Genomic DNA, 19070 nt, shown 5'->3' with positions numbered 1-19070 from the left:
AAAATGTCTGCCGTCGCTTCATCCAGGTGGATGCTGCACACTGGTGGTGGATGAGGAGATTCCCCCCCCATTGTGTAAAGCGCTTTGAGTGCCCAGAAAAGGATATATAAAGGACGCTATATAAATGTAAGGAATTATTAATTATTATTATTACATGGCTACCAGCAGCTGTGAGATTTCAGTGTTAATTTATTTATACAGTACACTAGGAACTAGTGTACTTTTCTTGGCTTTTAAGTAAAACAAAATGAGTTTTGCAATAAATCGTTTTCATTTTTTTCACCCTAACCTCTTACTGTTCCTATTGCCTATAAAATAAAAAATAAAAAACACGTGTCAAGCCATGAGAACCGAACCAACAACCGTGTTAAAAAACCGAGGTATGTATTGAACCGTGGGCTAACTGTATTGTTGCATCCCTAGTATTTACTATAAGTGACTATACAGTAGTTTTATTTCATGTCTGAGCTTACAACCTCTTAAGCCATATATGTTCTAGTAGATTGAAGAATTTTATATTACACAACAAACCTCTGGTAAAACCGAAAAGTCAGCACAAGATCAAGAATCACCGAACTGATAAAAAATAAAGACTTAAATCAAACCCATCCCAATATTTCCATAACACATCATTTAGCATCAAAGCCATGAGATGCCCTCAATAATCCATGCGCCTCACGCAAACCCACAAACACACAAATGAATCTCACCAGAAATAATTTGTTCACAAACATCACAAAACAAAAGCATCTGCGGTGGTCTGCTAAGTAATGTAACAGCGGCAGGCTAAATTACCACTGGCGATACGTCACATGGCTCCTTCCAGAAAGACAATAGTCTTATCAGATCTGAGGATAAAATAGCCTGACAAGAGCAGCAAAACAAGATAACATGACCAAATCCACTCCATGCAGAACGTGTACACAGACACACTCTATGAATCACAGCAAAGAAATAACTGAATATTAACCATTACTGATGACACTTTTCTGAGACAGTTAGCAATTTTATGTAATAGCAAAGGGGCCCTGAGATGGATTATTATTATAATTATTTCATTTATACACCACTTTTCTGGGCACTTAATATAATTACTGCTGGGCATAGATTAATCATTGGGTGTATTTATAAATACATAATAAATATACACAGTACATACACAAGTGCAGTATTATGTCAAAACAAACTTTTATTTTGGATGCAATTTTTCGTGATTAAACTATGTAAAAAGTTACTTTAAAGTTCTAACTATTTATTAGATTCAAAGACAACATTTTAATTGTAAAAGGTGACTTTTTATTAATAATGTGTCTGTGATGTTCAATTCTAAATGATCTAAAATTAATAGATTTTCTATTATTAATGCAATCATCAATGTTTTGTTGAGGAAAACAAATGCATGCATGTGTTTAATAGATCAACATGCTAAAAATATAAATTAATTTGATTCGGTTGTTTCACTTTGGTTAAATTAAAGCGTATTCAGTTCACAATCAACCAATCAATCAATCAATTTGAATATTGGCCATTTATTACTTCTATATTTCATATTATGCATTAATGATTTTATTTATTCTACATCCCGTACTCATATCCTATACCTACTACTAACTTATTTTTAATACCTAGAATATTACGAGTTTATTGAAGCAAAATATGAGTGAATGCGTTATTCAATACAAAATATAACCCAAATCAATCAATCAATCAATCAATCAATCAATCAATCAATCAATCAATCAATCAATCAATCAATCAATCAATCAATCAATCAATCAATCAATCAATCAATCAATCAATCAATCAATCAATCAATCAATCAATCAATCAATCAATCAATCAATCAATCAATCAATCAATCAATCAAGTATAAAATAGCCTGACAAAAGCAGCAGGGCTAAATCTAAGTCATGCAACACATAATGTGTGTTTTATCCAAGGCCAGACAGAATCTGCTGACATTTTTGGCTATTTCTGCGCAAAGGTTTTGAAAAAATCTGTTGAAGAATGCATAATGATTTTGAGAGCTTAAGAACTTAAATACTTTGTTTTAGACTTTTAAAGTTTTCAATGCAAATCCAAAAAGAAATCCAAAAAAATTTTACTTCACAAACTGTGTTGCCATACAAACACATTTAATAAATCATATAAACATTTGCATATTATTCAAAAATATTTCTTAAATCAATATAAAACAAAATAAATATATATTTACACACATTTACACAAGTACATAAATAGACTCAATGATGGGCTAAAACATTTGTGCATTTCTGTGCGTAATCTGATTTGAAAAGCAAATAATAAATAACCAAATATCAACCAATCACACAAGCTGTTTAAGATTACAAAGTCTGTAAACCCTAAAGTTCACTCAGGGCAAATACAAATATCAATGGAAAATAGATTTAAAGACAACCTTTTATAGTTGATGGCAATGTTTATGATCATGATGTTGAATTCTGAATAGCTTTAATATATTTTTCTTTTAATAGCTCTATTAGTTAATGGAATAATCAAAAAGTAAAATGTAAAATGGCTGTACTTTGTGAACCTGGAGTCGTGTACAAGAAAGAGAAGTGAATAGAGTGATATTTAGCACACACTCCAGTCTCTGTTAGTATGCCAGTACTGTTGTATTCTTTCATTCTAGGAAACACAAGCCATTTGAAGAATTCCTCTAAGGTCGAGTGGCGGCTCACCATCACTCTCAAACACCCCACTGTGCATGTGTGTGTGTGTGTGTGTGTGTGTGTGTGTGTGAGACAGGGACAGAAAGAGTTCTCATGAAGAGAAATCTCGCAGAGTTGGAAATTTGAAAATACTATGAAATTGTGTCCTTTTAAGTTTCCAAATTTAATTTTTTATTTCATTCATTATTTTAATTCAATTTAATTGAAATTCTGTTCAGTTCAGAGTCTGAAAAATTTTGACTGGAAGAATAATTTACTGAATTGCAAATAAAAACTTTGATGATTTCATTTGAATCTCATTTTGAAATACGAGTACACTCAATGACTTATTCACAAACAAACTACTCATTTAAAATGAGCTGAAACAACAATTTTTTTGGCACAACTTAATTGTTTTATGTTCAATCCACTTAAATTTGAAAAAAAAAAACTAATAGGCTAACTTAAATCCTTTATGTTGTTACCAACCCAACATTTTTTTTTTTACAATTTACAAAATACAATACAAAGTAAAATGAAATGTATAAACAAAATAGTTTAAAGTAAAAATCACTTGAATTTCAATTCAATCACTCCACATCACAGGTGTCAATTCCAGTTCCTTGAGGCCCGCAGCACAGTTTAGTTTCAACCCTAATTAAACACACCTGATCAAACTAATTGAGTCCTTTAGGCAAATGTGTTGGAGCAGGGTTGGAACTAAACTGTGTAGAGCTGCGGCCCTCCAGGAACTGGAATTGACACCTGTGCTCTACATGGTTTATCTAAATGAGAATAATGGGAATGTGAATTCACGTTTATTACATTTGGACCATTACAATCAATGGAATTACAATCAAATGTGAATTAAATTACATTCACATTTGGTCCAACTGGATTGAGTATATAACTTCCATTCAACCTAATGTCCTAAGTTTCATGGTTATTAGCATATATTGCGTCCACACTCCCTTTCTCCTATAAATAAATACAAATTTTTGTATAATTGTAAGTTAATGTAAAGAGATATGTTGATCAGTTATTGTCATGACGAACTTGTTTTTTTCCCGCCCTGATTTTTTTCAGTATTTACAGTAAATGGAAAATGCTGTAAAAGTGAATGTCTAACAAATGTTGTGAACTGTCTCTGTAATTAAAACTAACCAACCAACTAACTAACCAAAATCACTAAGGCCAAAATATTACATATTATATCCAGCTGAGGTCAGAAATATTAGCCCTCTGAAATTATTAACACCCCTTTAAATTTTTCCCCAATTTCTGTTTATTGGAAAGAAGATTTTTTTCAACACATTTGTAAACATAATATATAACATAATTCATAACATAATATTAATAATTCACAGGAAAGCGAACAATTTTGACGTCAACTGTATATTATATATAAACATCTAATCATTATTAGCCGGTTTAACTTGAAATGAAGCAATGCTAACAAATAAAACCTTTCCATAAGTGTTATTTCAATCATTAATTAAAACACTCTTAATTCATCTTCATTAAACAATTTGATGAACTAAAATTGCATTTAAAACCACTCTCTATGCATTTAATTGAGTAAAAACCCAAAAAGGCATGTTATTTACCACAAAACCCATGCAATGCAAATACGCAACTGATGCCTACCTGAACAAAAGCGAGGGCCGCATGCAGAATAACCAGCAAGGGCAAACAGGATGGCATGATGGCCCCTCACTAAGAGAGAACGGGTAACTAACCAGTGGTATGTGAGTGATCAGAACCAATATAGTTCCTCCACCAATGCAAATTCGATTACTGATGCTCTCCTTTTCACTCTCTCTACTGTTCTCCAACCTTCGTCCACACACAAGTGCACACCCACACTCCGCCCAGCTGATATAGATACTGCTCTACCTGACACCTGGCATACGGCTGTGTGAGTGTGTGTGTGTGTGTGTGTGTGTACCTGGACGTTGTTGTCCGCTGTGTCGGTGGTAATGTTGATATTGCCGTGGTCAGGATAAAGTTGGACCTGGTACGTCTTCTCACATCCAGGTGATGCCAACCAGTGGAGTGAGAAAGAGCGAGGTGACACACTTATCACACGCAGGCCCTCAGGACTGGCAGGCACTGAAACACACAGATTTGGTGTTTTGCACATCTGAGTGTACATATGAAAACTTTAATGAAGTTATTTTACTCTTCTGAGAGATTTTGTGGTTTAATAACCTGCTCCCAACATCAAAAAAGAAACTTCTCTCAAAGGAAGTGTACAGATATTTTATGCAATTTATTGTTGTTGATGGCCTCTTTAGCAATAATGCGATGTGGAAAAATTAATACAAATTTATAAATATTTATGTGATGCGGAAAAATGTATACAAATTTATAAGTACAAATTAATAAATGGTTTAGATTTAATGAATGAATGAATGAATGAATGAATGAATGAATGAATGAATGAATGAATGAATGAATGAACAAAAAATTAACTAATGAATGAATTATTAATTAATAAATGAATGGACAAACAGGGGAATAAATGAATGGACAAATGAACGAATTAGTAAAGTAATGGATGAATGAATGAACAATTGAATGACCGAACAAATAAATGAATGAATGAATGAATGAATGGATGGATGAAATTAACGAACAAATGAATGACTGACTGACTGACTGACTGAATGAATAAATGAATGAATGAATGGAGAACAAAGGAATGAATGAATGACCAAATAAAAAAATTAACTAATGCATGAATGGATAAATGAACAAATGAATGACCGAATAAAAAAACTAATGAATAAATGGATGAATGAATGAAAGAATGAATAAGCTAATGGATAAATGAATAAACAAATAAATGACCGAATGACCGAATTAATGAATGAATGCACTAATTAATTAACTAATGGATAAATGTATGAACCGATGAACAAATGAATGACTGAATATATAAATGAATGGAAGAATGTAGGAATGAATGAATGAACTAATGGATGAATGGATGAATGAACAAATGAATGACCCAAATGAATTAATAAATGAATGGATGAATGGACAAACGAAGGAATTAATGAATGAACGAATGAATGAATAAACTAATGGATGAATGAATGAATGAAAAAATGAATGACCCAATGAATAAATGAATGAATTAATTAATGAATAGACAAATGAAGGAATTAATGAATGAACAAATAATTGAAGTAATGGATGAATGAATGAACAAATGAATGACCCAATAAATAAATGAATGAATGGACAAACGAAGGAATTAATGAATGAACGAATGAATCAATCAATGAATGAGCGAATGAATGAACTATTGGGTGGATGAATAAATGAATGGACAAACTAAGGAATTAATGAATGAACAAATGAATAAATGAACTAATGGATGATTGAATGAATGAATTAAGGAATTAATGAATGAACACACATAACATGTATGACACACATGCATAACACACAAAAAGATAATTTGAAGAATGTTTGGCAACTTCTCATAGACTCCCATAGTACTGTATCTACAGTTTAACATCAAGAAATATAAAAAAAGAGAGTTTGCATCATAGATGCTTGAGACCACTTGAGAATCATTCAATCGTAAAGGTTCAGTCTTTATGGGTAAAATCTCCTTAATTGCACAATAACCAGAGTGCATGATGAGTAAGACTCTGACCTGAGTGTATGTTGATGGTGGCAGCGGCTCCACTGATGGCGTTTCTGAATCTCTGTACAGTGGTGTTGTATGAGCAGCCGCTCCACAGGCCGCTGACTGTGACCTCCTGCAAGTGTGGACTCGCGTCTATCGTCCACTTATGAGAGCTGTTTCTGACAATCACTCTATAAAAATCAAACCCTCCAGCGGCTGCAGCCCAGGACACTGTGGCGGACGTGACATTTACATCAGACACAAAGAGCGAACAGACACCGGCTGGTCCTGGAAGAAAAGATCCATTGAGAAAAACATCAAGACTGACCTTGCTTTTTAAAATGTGCTTTTGTATTTTTTAGAAAGAGTCAGTAACACTGTTTCCTAAGAACATGTGACGCAACAAGATTCCAGCAACAAGCAATTTGGCTATCTTGGACTAGAGATGCGCGGATGGCGGTTACAGCCGCGGAAAAACCGCGGATCGGGCGGATGACTTGACGAAAAATACAATTTTAATTAAATTCGGGCGGGTGGCGGGCGGTTGTACTGTTTTTGTACACATAGCTGGCGCACCAACGAAAAAGCCTAGGACTGACTTCACAGAATGAGAGGAGGAATCGGATACACTAATTCTGGATGAAGTACAGAAGTATTCCTCTACAAACTTCCGTATAGACGGATCAGCAGAGGAAAATCTACTTCCTTTTAGGAGAAACAAGGCCAGTCATTCCCACGACTACAGCTCCTTGCCAAGAGAATTCTATGCATTCCAGCAACAAGTGCTGCGAGCGAGCGCTCCTTCAGTGCAGCAGGGCGCATTGAGCCCAGGCGCTCTCGTCTGAATGTTGAAATGATGTGTCAAAATGCGTTTTCTATTAGGCTACAATAATAATAAAAAAAATTGTACAGTACAGTGCGTTTAATTTAGGCTATTTATTTACTTTTGTCCCTGTGCGCCAATTGGAGACAGAGTTCACTGCTGATATTCTGAGAGCTTTATAGGGGTGCTTCTCATTTCTTATTTGTGTATCCTCGTTTCCTTTCCTTGCTTTCTTTCCTCGTCTTTCCAACCCTATAGGATGCAAGGGAAGGACGCAAGGAAAAGACTCAAGGACCGAGGAATTGAATCAAGTGAAACGACACGTCCTCGTATTGTTTAGCGTCACTTCAAAGCGTCAATTAATGCTGGATTTGACTTGCACGTTTGGATTAACTGCATGTCATTAATGTCATTCTCTATTTTCTAATAATCAATAAAGAAACATTCATTGAATAATAAAAAGGAATAAGCCATTCAAATAAAGAGCTCAGTCAGCAGATGGTGGGGGGGTGCGGTTTAAAAAATTTGTTCAAAAATGTTAGTGCGGATGGATAGTGGACGGATGATGAGTTTTGTGATGCGGTTGCGGATGAAATAATAGCCCATCCGCACATCTCTAATCTGGACCAAAAGAGACTCGACATGACAAAAACATTTAAATACCAGCCACTTCAATCCCAACCATATGGTAAAGGCTTTTAATCTAATTAAAATATATTAAACATCTTTAACATTATTGATAGGCTACTGAGTGAGATTCCAATGCCTAATTGTTACAGTAAAATGACTATGAATAAATTAAACATTCTTCAGTGTTAAATAGTATGTGTTCTTTGGAAGAGTGCAACTTGCATTATGATGCTATTATATTGTCATTCTGGTATTGCATAATGAGTGGCATAAAACGCTCTTAAAATTTATCGCAATGTATTTTGGTGCAATATATCATAAAACAAAAAATAGATATCGTGACAAGCACTATGTGTAGTTCTTATTGAATTCCCATCCACTGTGTAGGGCCAGACGGAATCTGCGGACGTTTTTTGCTATTTCTGCTGAGATTTTTGGTTAAAATATGCAGATTTCTGCGGATTTTTTTTGGGAGTATCATAACTAAAACATTAATATATGAAATAAAAAATCATTTCTTTTTAACTTCTATTTAATGTTTAAAATGCAAATCCAATTAGATTCACTTTATTTGGTAAATAAAGCAAGTTAGTCATATAATATATCTACTAAAAGACAGAAAATATGACTTTACACACTGCATTGTACATAAATCAGATGAACATTTTCACTTTAGTTAATAATATTACTGAAATTAATCAAAAAACGAAATAAATATAGATATACACACATTTACTCAAGTAAATAAACAGAATTAATGATGGGCTAAAAATCTGCGGAAAATCTGCGGAATTCTGCGCGCGTATATTCTGGGTGGGCCTACCAATATGTTGTATGTTAATATTTGCCATTAAAGTGTGCAGTGATCCATTCCACACATTGTGTTTCTACTAGACGTGGTGCACAAACCAGGTAATTATGGAATACCAATTTAAACACACTACAATTTGGGACACACTTTCAAAAAATACATTTATAGAATGCAGGGCTTTACATTAACACCCGCCAACCCGCCAAATGCGTTTAGATTTCGGTTGTGGCGGGTTAGACAGCCATTCCCACTAGCCACTTTGGCTGGCTGAAACTAATTTTTAAATTGCCAGTGCTGGCTCAAAATCTAGTGCGATGCTTGTGCACCCACAGTCCTTCAAGGGCTTGAGATTTTAGCCTGATCTCACGAGAAAATGTAAATATTTTATGTTTTGCCAGTTTAGTGGCTAATTTTTACATTTTTTTAAAATTGTAAGATTTCAAAAAGGAGGCGTTGCACCTAACCCCACCCCAAAACCCAAACGTCATTGGGGGATGAGCAAATCGTACTAAAATGTACAAAGTAGATCGTATAAATTCATACGAATTAGCCACTAAATGAAAAAGTTACAAATTGCAGTGAGATTGTGTTGAGATTTTTTGTAAGCAGCAGCAGTTGTTGTCGCTTTCGCTTTAACCGTTTTTAGAACAGATTATTAATTGGCCTAACATTAACCGTGTGCGTGGCATCATCCTTTTATTATTGTGCACAGAATGTTTTTACCTGCTTTCTTTTGCTTGCTGTTATTTTTGTTAATACAGTTTAATAATCATCCTTTACAATAATATTGCTTTAATATGTTGTTGTTTGCACAGTTAACTGGTGATCTGGGATCTTGAGCCAGAACAGACCACTGCGCATAGTTTTAAATGCTTGATAATATATACATTTTTAAATGTCAACTGTTTAGTTGAATAAAAAGTGTATGTATACAGTAGCATTTTGCTTGTTTTGACAGATTATTTTAAATTTGTGGCAAGGAAATAATTAGTTTTGTGTCGCCAGAGAAAAAAAAAGATAAATCCTTATTGAGTTGAGCCCTGAAAAGTCCTGTGAAAGAAAACTAATTGCAATGCAGCACTTTTTATGACAGCATAACCCATTTGCTCATGCTCATTGAGTAAGCTCATAAACAAAAAAAAAAAACTGTTAAATGATTGAGGAGGCAATGGAAAAAACACAAAATCTAAATGAAGTTCTGTTAGCATGCCGCAACCCACGCCAAAGTCAAATTTACGTATATAAAACATATTTTCCCAACAACAAAATTGTGGCTAGTGAAAATGGCGAGTGGCTAGTAACGGTGGAAAACTACTAGCTAAGTGGCTGGTGATCAAAATTTAATGTCAAGCCCTGATAGTATGTAAAGTAGCACACAACTTAAGATTGTAACTGCTTTAATAATAAGGAGAGGTTTGTACTTGTAGAGATGTTTTTGGATGTGGTCTGGCTGAAATCGGACCCTAGGAAGGACTGGATATCAAAGCTGTAATCACTTCCTGGGGTCAAATCATGAATGCTGACACTGCTTTCGTGAAGATCAAGCTGGTGCTGAAGAGGATGGTGATCTGTGAGTCCATATCGAAACTAGAAAAAAAAAAAAAACAGAAGCTAATTAAATACACTGCAATTTAATAAATATTTAGCAATGGATGCATTAAATAGATCAAAAATAGCAGTAAAGACATTTACAACATGCAATATATTTCAATTTTAAATAAATGCTGCTTTTTTACTTTTGATTACAATTTCCACAAAAATATCATGCAGCGTAACTCTTTTCAACATTATTAATAATAAGAATTGTTTCTTGGGTGGAAAAACACTTCCTCACAGGTTTCTGCATCTTGTTTATTTACACTATGAACAGCAACTACGCTAATTATTCTCTTTATTCTCTATTTCCACCTGGGGATACTCATCCCGAGGCCCTCAGACTACGCAGCGCCACTGATTCGATCCAAGACCAGCGACGAGATGATCCCAAGGTGTCCATATCCTGGACCAGGCCGTATCCTGAGCAGCAGCAGTGGTGGTCATGGAGGAGTGGGGAGCATGAGACTGATTCCTGTGACGCTCCAGGGACAGACCAAATCTTTGCTGAGGCCCAACTTCCTGCCTCTGCCGCTGAGACGTTTGGCCAGCGGAGAAATTAAAATGGTCGTGCCCAACTGAGTCTGATTTCTCTCAAGGTTTTTTTTCTTCACTCTCGCCAATTGGTGAAGTTTTTTTTATCCCTCTTCGCTGTCCCCACTAGCTTGCATGGTTTGGGATCGACAGAGCTACGCTTGAGAGATTTGCTGTTCAGTGTTCAGGTCCTCAATAGGGACTAATAAACCCCACTGAACTGAGCTGAACTTAAACACTTTACTGAACTACACCGTTTTAATTTACTATGATCTTTTATGTCTACATTGTAAAAGCGCTAAACAAATAAAGGTGAACTGAATTGAATTGAAAAACAGCATATTATGAAGATATCCAAAAGATTGTGTGACACTAACCAAATAAATTAATTAAAATTTAAATATATATTATTTATTTATTTATTATTATACCATCTTTTAAAAGTACATTATATCACTGCATATGGGAGTGTGGCAAAATTAGAAATTTTTGGAAAGAAGTAAAAGGGATGATGCATAAGAGAATATATTTTGTGTAGAAAATATACTTTGTGTCAACACTCTTTACTCTAGTATTCTAATACTCAATACTCTAGACACTTTATATAATGGATTGCTACTACCCTAATCTTATTGCCCCTGGTGGGATTAATAAAGTTGTTAAACTTAAACTTAAACCTATATAATGCAAGAAATTGCTTTAATAGCACAACTGATAAAACACCAACAATGAAAGCCACATAAGAATAGTTTATAATAAATAGCATAAATGTCAGAAAAGAATTGTTAAAATATAAACAATAAACAATAAAATGTTGATAAAGAAAAAACAGTTTTGAAATTAATAAAACTGACATAGTGATGATAATTTCTGCATTTACTGCCTTTAAAAATCAGTCTTGTTGAGCATAATAGATAACTATTAAAAGTACATTAAAAAATAAATGAATAAATAAAGCTTAAGTGATCGATGAACTTAAGTTATTAGCCAATAGATATCTGGGGTCCTGGCAGGACCAATGAACGAAAAGCCATCTCATCCCAAACTTCCAAGTGCACACAAAGCACCCGCTGAAGTTTGCACATTTAGATACCTTCCCTCTCTTTGTGAGGTCTATTGAAGGACTGGTGCTCATGCATTATGAGGAAGGCAGAAACCCGAGCACACGGGGCTACAGGGTGTTGCCAGGCTACATTTCAGCTGAGACGCTCAGTATGAAAGTTTTAACAGGCGTGCAAAGGGCCATACACTAGTCTAGTCATGCTTACAATACAAATCAACTCTTAATAACTCTTAATATTGTACACAACTTCTGTGCATAATCAACTGACAAATGTAAGCAAACAATTAAAAGCTGAATATTGAAAAATATTATTATACACTGTATTCACTGTCAAATGTGGATCTCGATACTGATTGGCTGATTAAGAAGTCATCCTACCCTGTACCCATCCACTCTGCCAGGTGGGCGTGTCCACATCACAAACATGCTGTTCACTTCCTGTTCAATGAATATGAGGTCATCGGGAGCTTCTGGAACTGAGGGATAAACAAAAGTGTTTTGAGAGCAAGTGTGTGAGTTTGCTTAAGGCCCAAGCTGTTTTTTTACATGCATTTTTTCTTTGTCTTTGCTTTTTGGACTTATTGGAACCTAATTAGAATAAAAGCAAAGTATCATCTTTTGATATGATGTACTTTTAGGGACAAATTATGTTCATATATGTGGACTCGTGGTCCAAATATCCATAAAACACAATAAAGTCACCTTTGTGTGTAATAGAATGAAAAAATCCTTATTTCTGTCTTGAACACAGTTTTTTTTCCATACTGCTTTTTAATGCATTAATAACACACACATATTTTTGAACATTTTTTGACAATCAGTAAAAACAACATTTTTTGCCCATTGTGGAGAGTTAAAATAGTGTTTGGGACATTTCATATGCTGCAAAACAGTTGCAGGATGACACTGTATGTCTATAAAAAATATATATAAAACATAAAACATAAGAGCTAAAATGTCCTGACCTTGTATGTGGCCATTATCCCTAGGAGTTTAAGCTGCCTATACACAGTGGATGCCACTGAAGTCATCATAGATGCTTATGGGGAACAGGTTGTTCTAATATTGGTTAGCATACATTTCCTTCAATTGACCTTAATGCTGTTCTAAATAAATAAAAGAGCCAGATAAAAATCATACATTTATTTTATGAGCAGTTTAATACAAATCTTTTGTAAGAAGACAAAAGCAGAATTAACTTCAATAAGTTTGCTGGAAAAAAACAACCATGATAATTTTTTAAGTAAATAATGCTTCCATTGAGCAAGAATTGACCTGCAGTCTCAGTGGTAATCCAACAAATGATCTCAAATCTTAAATAATTTTATAATATATTTTATAATATATAAAAAAATTTATTCATCCAAAAATGATAGATGAAAGATACTAAAATATAAATAACTAAATAAATACATTTAAAAATGTATTGTTGATTGTTTGTCAGAGTACCATATTAAATAAAGTAATGATAACAAATAAAACCTTTCTATGGCATTTCAAACATTAATTACAACACTCTTAATTAATCTTCATTAAACAACTTAATTAACTAAAATTTGAATATAAAATAAATAATAAAAATAAGTAAATCCCACTTTCTACATAAATATTACGGAGCAGAATAGGTATATGACGGTATAACATTTTCTTGTGATAATTGCTGAAGTTTTTCTTGTGATATACAGTATTATGATATTGACATACAGTAAGCAACAAAAAAGGGTTAGTATAAGCCTTTCAATTCCAAATTAAATAGGTTTAATAGGTTTTTAGGTTTAATAAAAAGATTTTCCTTTCTTTTTCAAAGAGAACACAATAAAAGTGAGCAATTTTATATTTAAAAAATGAACAGAATAGTGTATACAGTAAGTATGCAAATTGAGTGGCACCTAATGAGTGATTTATAAGGTTGCATTTCAATTAGCATGTTACTTTAGAGGGCAGTGTTTACGCAGGCAGTACAAAAAACGCCAGCGGTTTTTGGAGGAAAGCTAACATGTGAATTTGTGAGCGGGTTTATTGACTCTTTTTAAAAGTTAGGGATAGCTTCCTCAAAAACATTAATTCTGTCACCATTTACTCATCCTTCACTTGTTTCAAACCTTTGTGAGTTTTTATCTTGAACACAAAAGAAGATATTTTGAAGAATGTTGAAAAACCACAGCTATTGACCTCCTTAGTTTTTTTTCTTCCTACAATGGATGTCCATAGCTGCTAGTGTCCAACATTCTTCAAAACATCTTGTTTTGTATTCAACATAAAGTAATTCATAAATGTTAAGAACAACTTCAGTGTGAGTAACTGATGTGGACATTTGGCGGGTCTACACCTTTAAACTCTACATTGTTTATTTTGCTACAGCACATTGCTGTCGGTTAGGTAAACAAGTCATTTATGCAAGTTAATTTACAGAAAAAAAAGCTTTGGTAATCTTCAATCAAAGTTTGATCATTTGCTTCCGCTTGCTAGTTTGTTATGCGGGAGTTGACATGATGTTTTCACATGATATCACATGATGTCACGCAGTGTCCGGTTTCACTCCACACAGTGTATCGTTACTTTCGCCTACACAGAACTCCCCATAGAGAACTCATCCAGTCAGCTGTATATTTGCTATACTATCGGCATTCAAGGTGAGACATCTGGCATTAAAAAAAAAAAATGTACAGATCATCCAGACTTGCGCTTGAACCAAGAAAATGCAAATTGCTTTAAACACAGTTTATTGCTTTGTGTTGTTGACTTTTCTGCAGATGAAGTTTGTCTGCACTTGTCGACATTTGGCAAAGAAAGATTTCAGATGTTTACACAGGTGTAATGTACAATTGCAAAAATAACACCAAGACGACGGCATTTTACTTCAGTATTATTAGATTATGACATACCTGCCAACATTCGTATCATAAGATACGTGAGATTTCATCAAGGGGTGCGCGCGAAGTGAAAAGCAGGAGGGAGGGAGAGGAGTACGCGCAAAGTGAACAGCGGGTTGGGGAGTGAACTGAAGAGTATGAAGATGGGTTTGCGTTGGGTTCGGTGCACATGGGGACTGTAACAAAAAGCTTTATTTATTTAAAATAAAAAGGGGGAAAGGGGGTGTTAGGTGGGGTTGGGGGGGATTCCGGGTGTTTTCCGGGAGACAGAATAATACGGGAGATGGGTGGGAGATGGGTCTGAAATACGGGAGACTCCCCGGAAAAACGGGAGTGTTGGCAGGTATGGATTATGACATTATTCGAATTTGCAGGACATTGACTTCATTTATTTTAATGGAGAAACTGAACAAAACATTATTGAATCAACAAATAATAAATGATAAAACTCAATACATTTATAGACATTTTTAAACATACCAGGTAATCTGAGAACATTTAAAAAAGAATTTTACTCATGCTGGAACATATATACATATAACAGATAATATAAATGTATATTCATAGCAGCATCAAGGTAAAAATATTGAGGAAATAAACTTAATTAATAAGTGAAAAGGTTGCAAACATATACTTTGCTTGATGAACAATAGCTTATTATTCTTAATAACTTAAAGAATCATTTTCAAACTCAGAAAGTAGTTTAGTATGTGAAACATTCGGACACATAATCAGCATTGTCAAATTCTTAAAGAATATAATTTGTTAAGTTTTGATAGTTTTTTTAAAGTTTTCGTTTTTAAAAAACATGTTTAAGTGTATACATGGTCTTGCTCCTAAAGTAGTTTGTGAGTTAATAAATAAATTCAGTAGTGATGGGGCGAAGACTAGAGGGGCAGTAAGTGGGAACTGTAGAATCCGCAGATGCAGAACCGCTGTGGGTCAGTCATCCTTTTCAGTAAAAGGTTCACATCTATGGAATGCCATGCCTGTTCATTTCAAGTTACAATCAGAACTCCCAGTTTTTTCTGTAAAGCTGAAAGAATGGTTGAAATCTTTACAGCAATGTGAACATTAAGCATTACTCTTTCAGGTTGGTCCCATTTACATTTCTCTTTATCCATATGGACTTGCATCTTATGTTTATCTCTGTAGATATTGTACATGTTTGCTGTATTGTGTTTTATTCTTGCCGTTTTTTTTTATTATTATTATTATTATTTATTTTATTTTATTTTTTTATAATGTAAAGCCTAACCAGGGACGAGGGCTGCAAATTAGCTTTATGCTACAGTTTATGCCCTATGTACACAACATCGGTTATCTTTGTATAACAATGTCAAGTGAATTGTCCCTGTAAAATAAACAAGCAAATAAAATAATAAAATACCTAATACTGTAATACTCTTAAATCAGAACGTGCAATGTTAATATTTTAATTAGTACATTTTCCAGAGAAGTCTCCTATTCATTTAAAGGTAAACCGAAAGGTAAACTAAAAATACACTGAGTTGCCGACAAGGGGAAGTGAAGTGCCGTCATTGTAAAAAAGGGCCTACGATGCACAAAATGAACCCCCTCCCAGCTATTCAACATAAAAGTCTCAGCAACTTCACAAACTTAAATTGCAGCCACACTCACGTGTGTTAGCAGTTGCAGAAGCTGGAAGACTTCGTCTGTCTCCACTGACACTGCTCACTTGGACAGTGTACATACCTCCGGGCAACAGGTTGTCAAATTGGTATATTCTGAAATGACAAAGTCCAAAGCTCTCTCACATAAAGGATGAATCCTCAGGGCAGAAAAGTGATCTAAATCCTCACCTGTCATCAGACGCACTCTGATTGGCGTGAAAGATAAAGGTTGAATTTCTGATGGACAGCATGAATGAGTCTGTGACCCCCCGGTAGGCCCTCCAGCGCACGCCGAGAGACACTGATGTCCTCTGAAACGGCAACAAACTGACCGAACTGGGGGCTACAAACAGATAAAGCCCAAACAAACAAAAGTGATGGCTTCAAAAGTTATAAAGAAAAGTTATGAATAAATGAAAATGTCAAAAAAAAGGAAGGACAAATGCGTTAAATCATATTAGTAATGTGCTAATACATGCTAAAAAATTAGGCAGTTCATGCTAGTTAGACTGAAAAACGTCTGTCAATATGCTAAACATTTCACATCCTAGCATTATGTGAAAAAATGCCAGCAATCTGTTAAAACTTGCAATTTTCTCTAACACATGCTTACAGTTGCTAAAACATGCTAGTAATGTGCTAAAACATGTTAACAATGTAACAAAAGGTGCTACCAGCATGGATAACATTGTTACAGTGTTAAACCATCATAGCCTAATGTGCTAAAACATGCTAAAAGTATGATTATGTCAACATTACAGTAATATTTTAAAACACAGACACAGTGTCCACTAAACATGCATTAGGGTGCTGGCAACATGTTAAATAATTCAAAAAATAATTCAAAAAAATTGCTAAAACATGCTAGCAATGTGGGAAATATGCTAGTTATATTACAGTGTATAGCATAGTGTTAAAATTTGCTAATACCTCAGATAAATGTAAAAACATGCAAAAATGCTTTTACAGTAATGTGCTTAAACATAAAACAGTTGGTAGCAATATGCTAAAACATGGTTATTTCAAAACATATTATAGTTTTGTCCAAAAGCCCTACAGAAACTGTTATAGACAGGATTTGTAACGTTACCAGCTCTGATGGTGAGGCATACGGCTGGACTATCTCTGAAAAACTCCTTCTCGGTTCTGACTGAAATGTTGCACAGCTTTCCTGCGATAACATCTTTAAAAACTGCTCTCGTATCCACAACCTTCTGCACCTAGAAACACATACAAAAAAAGTATTAAACAAACTGTTCTCTCTCATTTGAGTATAGGAGACCGTTACTGCACAATAGACTCTGTCAGGTTTATCGGCAGCCTGACGCAAGGCGATAAAGACTATTATTCTGCAAAAATTACACTCCCGGATGAACTTTATCCTGCTTATTACACGGCGACCTGCCACAAAACATAGGCTATATACAGTATTAGACACCAAACATTGTTCTGATGTGTGATAGTTTAAGTTAATTAAAAGCAAAACTGAAGGAAACAAAAACAGCTGCTAACTTGCGCATTCAGTCACAAGATGGCGCCAAACTGTCAAAAATGCAGAGCTAACAGAAACTGACAGATTAAAGCAAAGAATTTGATAAAACTATAGGCTATTATTTATTCACAAGATAGCGCCAAACAGTCAAAAACCACAGTGGGACAGGGATATGAATGTGGATGCAATTATGTGGATGTGGATGTACCGATGAGCCTTATTCAGAGGTTGTTATCTGGGAATGAATCCTTTTCGCAAGACACATTTAACGGTCATCAGCATCTTAAATCCTTGACATTTTTTAACGTAAAAAAAAAAAATTGTACATGTATTTATGTATGTATTATATCATCTTTCTTCATTGTACTTTCTTCTAATTTAATCACAAAATATTTGTATTTTTCTGAAAGTCTTGATGAGTTTTTCTTTCATTATTTCAGCAAATAGGACTTTAAAATTATTATTATTATTTTTATGTTAACCCAACTCTAATGACTTCTGCTACTGAGAAACCCGAAAATGTGAAAAGGGTCCATACCTTGAAATGTCACAATTGACCAATCAGAATCGAGTATCACAGACAATCGTGTAAGAAAAACAGCATTTCACTTCAGTTTTATAAAAATGGTGATATCTTTGATGGCTTTTTGTGTGTGTTATTTCATTCACTTAAGAAATAAGAAGTGAATCTTTTTACCATGATCTTAAAAATGATATTCACGGTGTAAATGAATATGATCAGTAATCAGTAAAACACGGAAATGCCAACTGACCCAGCCAAGGCTCAAACCAACTATCTTCTTGCTGTGAGCGCGTGCTACCCACTTTGCCACCGTGACATGACATATTCAGTAATAATATTTATATATATATTTTTTTTCTGGTTAAATCACAATTTACCACAAGACATTAAACACTGGAAACTGTATGTACTGTACTCACACACAGGATCGTACCATGACAGTATCAGCGCAGTTCATACACAGTGCCTCATAATGGTGGCCTTCTCCTTCAGCTCCGTCCCACAGGAGCTCAATGGAGCTGTCAGTCACAACACCAGCATGCACATGAGTGGGAGGAGCCAAACCTGTAAACACATTAACATTTAAAAAACATAAAATACGTGAATAGATAAAATGAACACTTGATTTAAACTATGAAACGATTTGTACCATTACTAACATAAGTAATATGCATATTGTGCAATTCTGGACTAATATCCAGAATAACTACACTCACAAGTGTTTTCCATTTATTTACGGTTGTGAATTGCGTCATGTTACGTTGATCTCTGCTCTGTTG

At 34.4% G+C, this 19070-nt stretch overlaps 1 protein-coding gene across 5 annotated transcripts in view; it reads right to left on the bottom strand.

Moving 5' to 3' along the window:
* Window positions 1-19070, bottom strand: part of ptprq (protein tyrosine phosphatase receptor type Q) — a 134028-nt gene that overhangs the window by 96740 nt on the left and 18218 nt on the right. For 3 of the 5 annotated variants that reach the window (XM_087292748.1, XM_087292749.1, XM_087292750.1), the window contains exon 1: window positions 4320-4616. In XM_087292748.1, the coding sequence (XP_087148874.1) occupies window positions 4320-4376 (57 nt within the window). In that variant the 5' untranslated portion in view covers window positions 4377-4616. The other 2 variants (XM_087292747.1, XM_087292746.1) reach the window with 1 other exon arrangement.

This window comes from Danio rerio, chromosome 18 (assembly GCF_052040795.2).
Source record: "Danio rerio strain M-AB ecotype USA chromosome 18, GRCz13ab, whole genome shotgun sequence".
Classification (NCBI taxonomy): domain Eukaryota; kingdom Metazoa; phylum Chordata; class Actinopteri; order Cypriniformes; family Danionidae; genus Danio; species Danio rerio.
The sequence above is the reverse complement of the archived record's forward strand: the minus strand, read 5'-3'. Positions and strand labels throughout refer to the sequence as shown.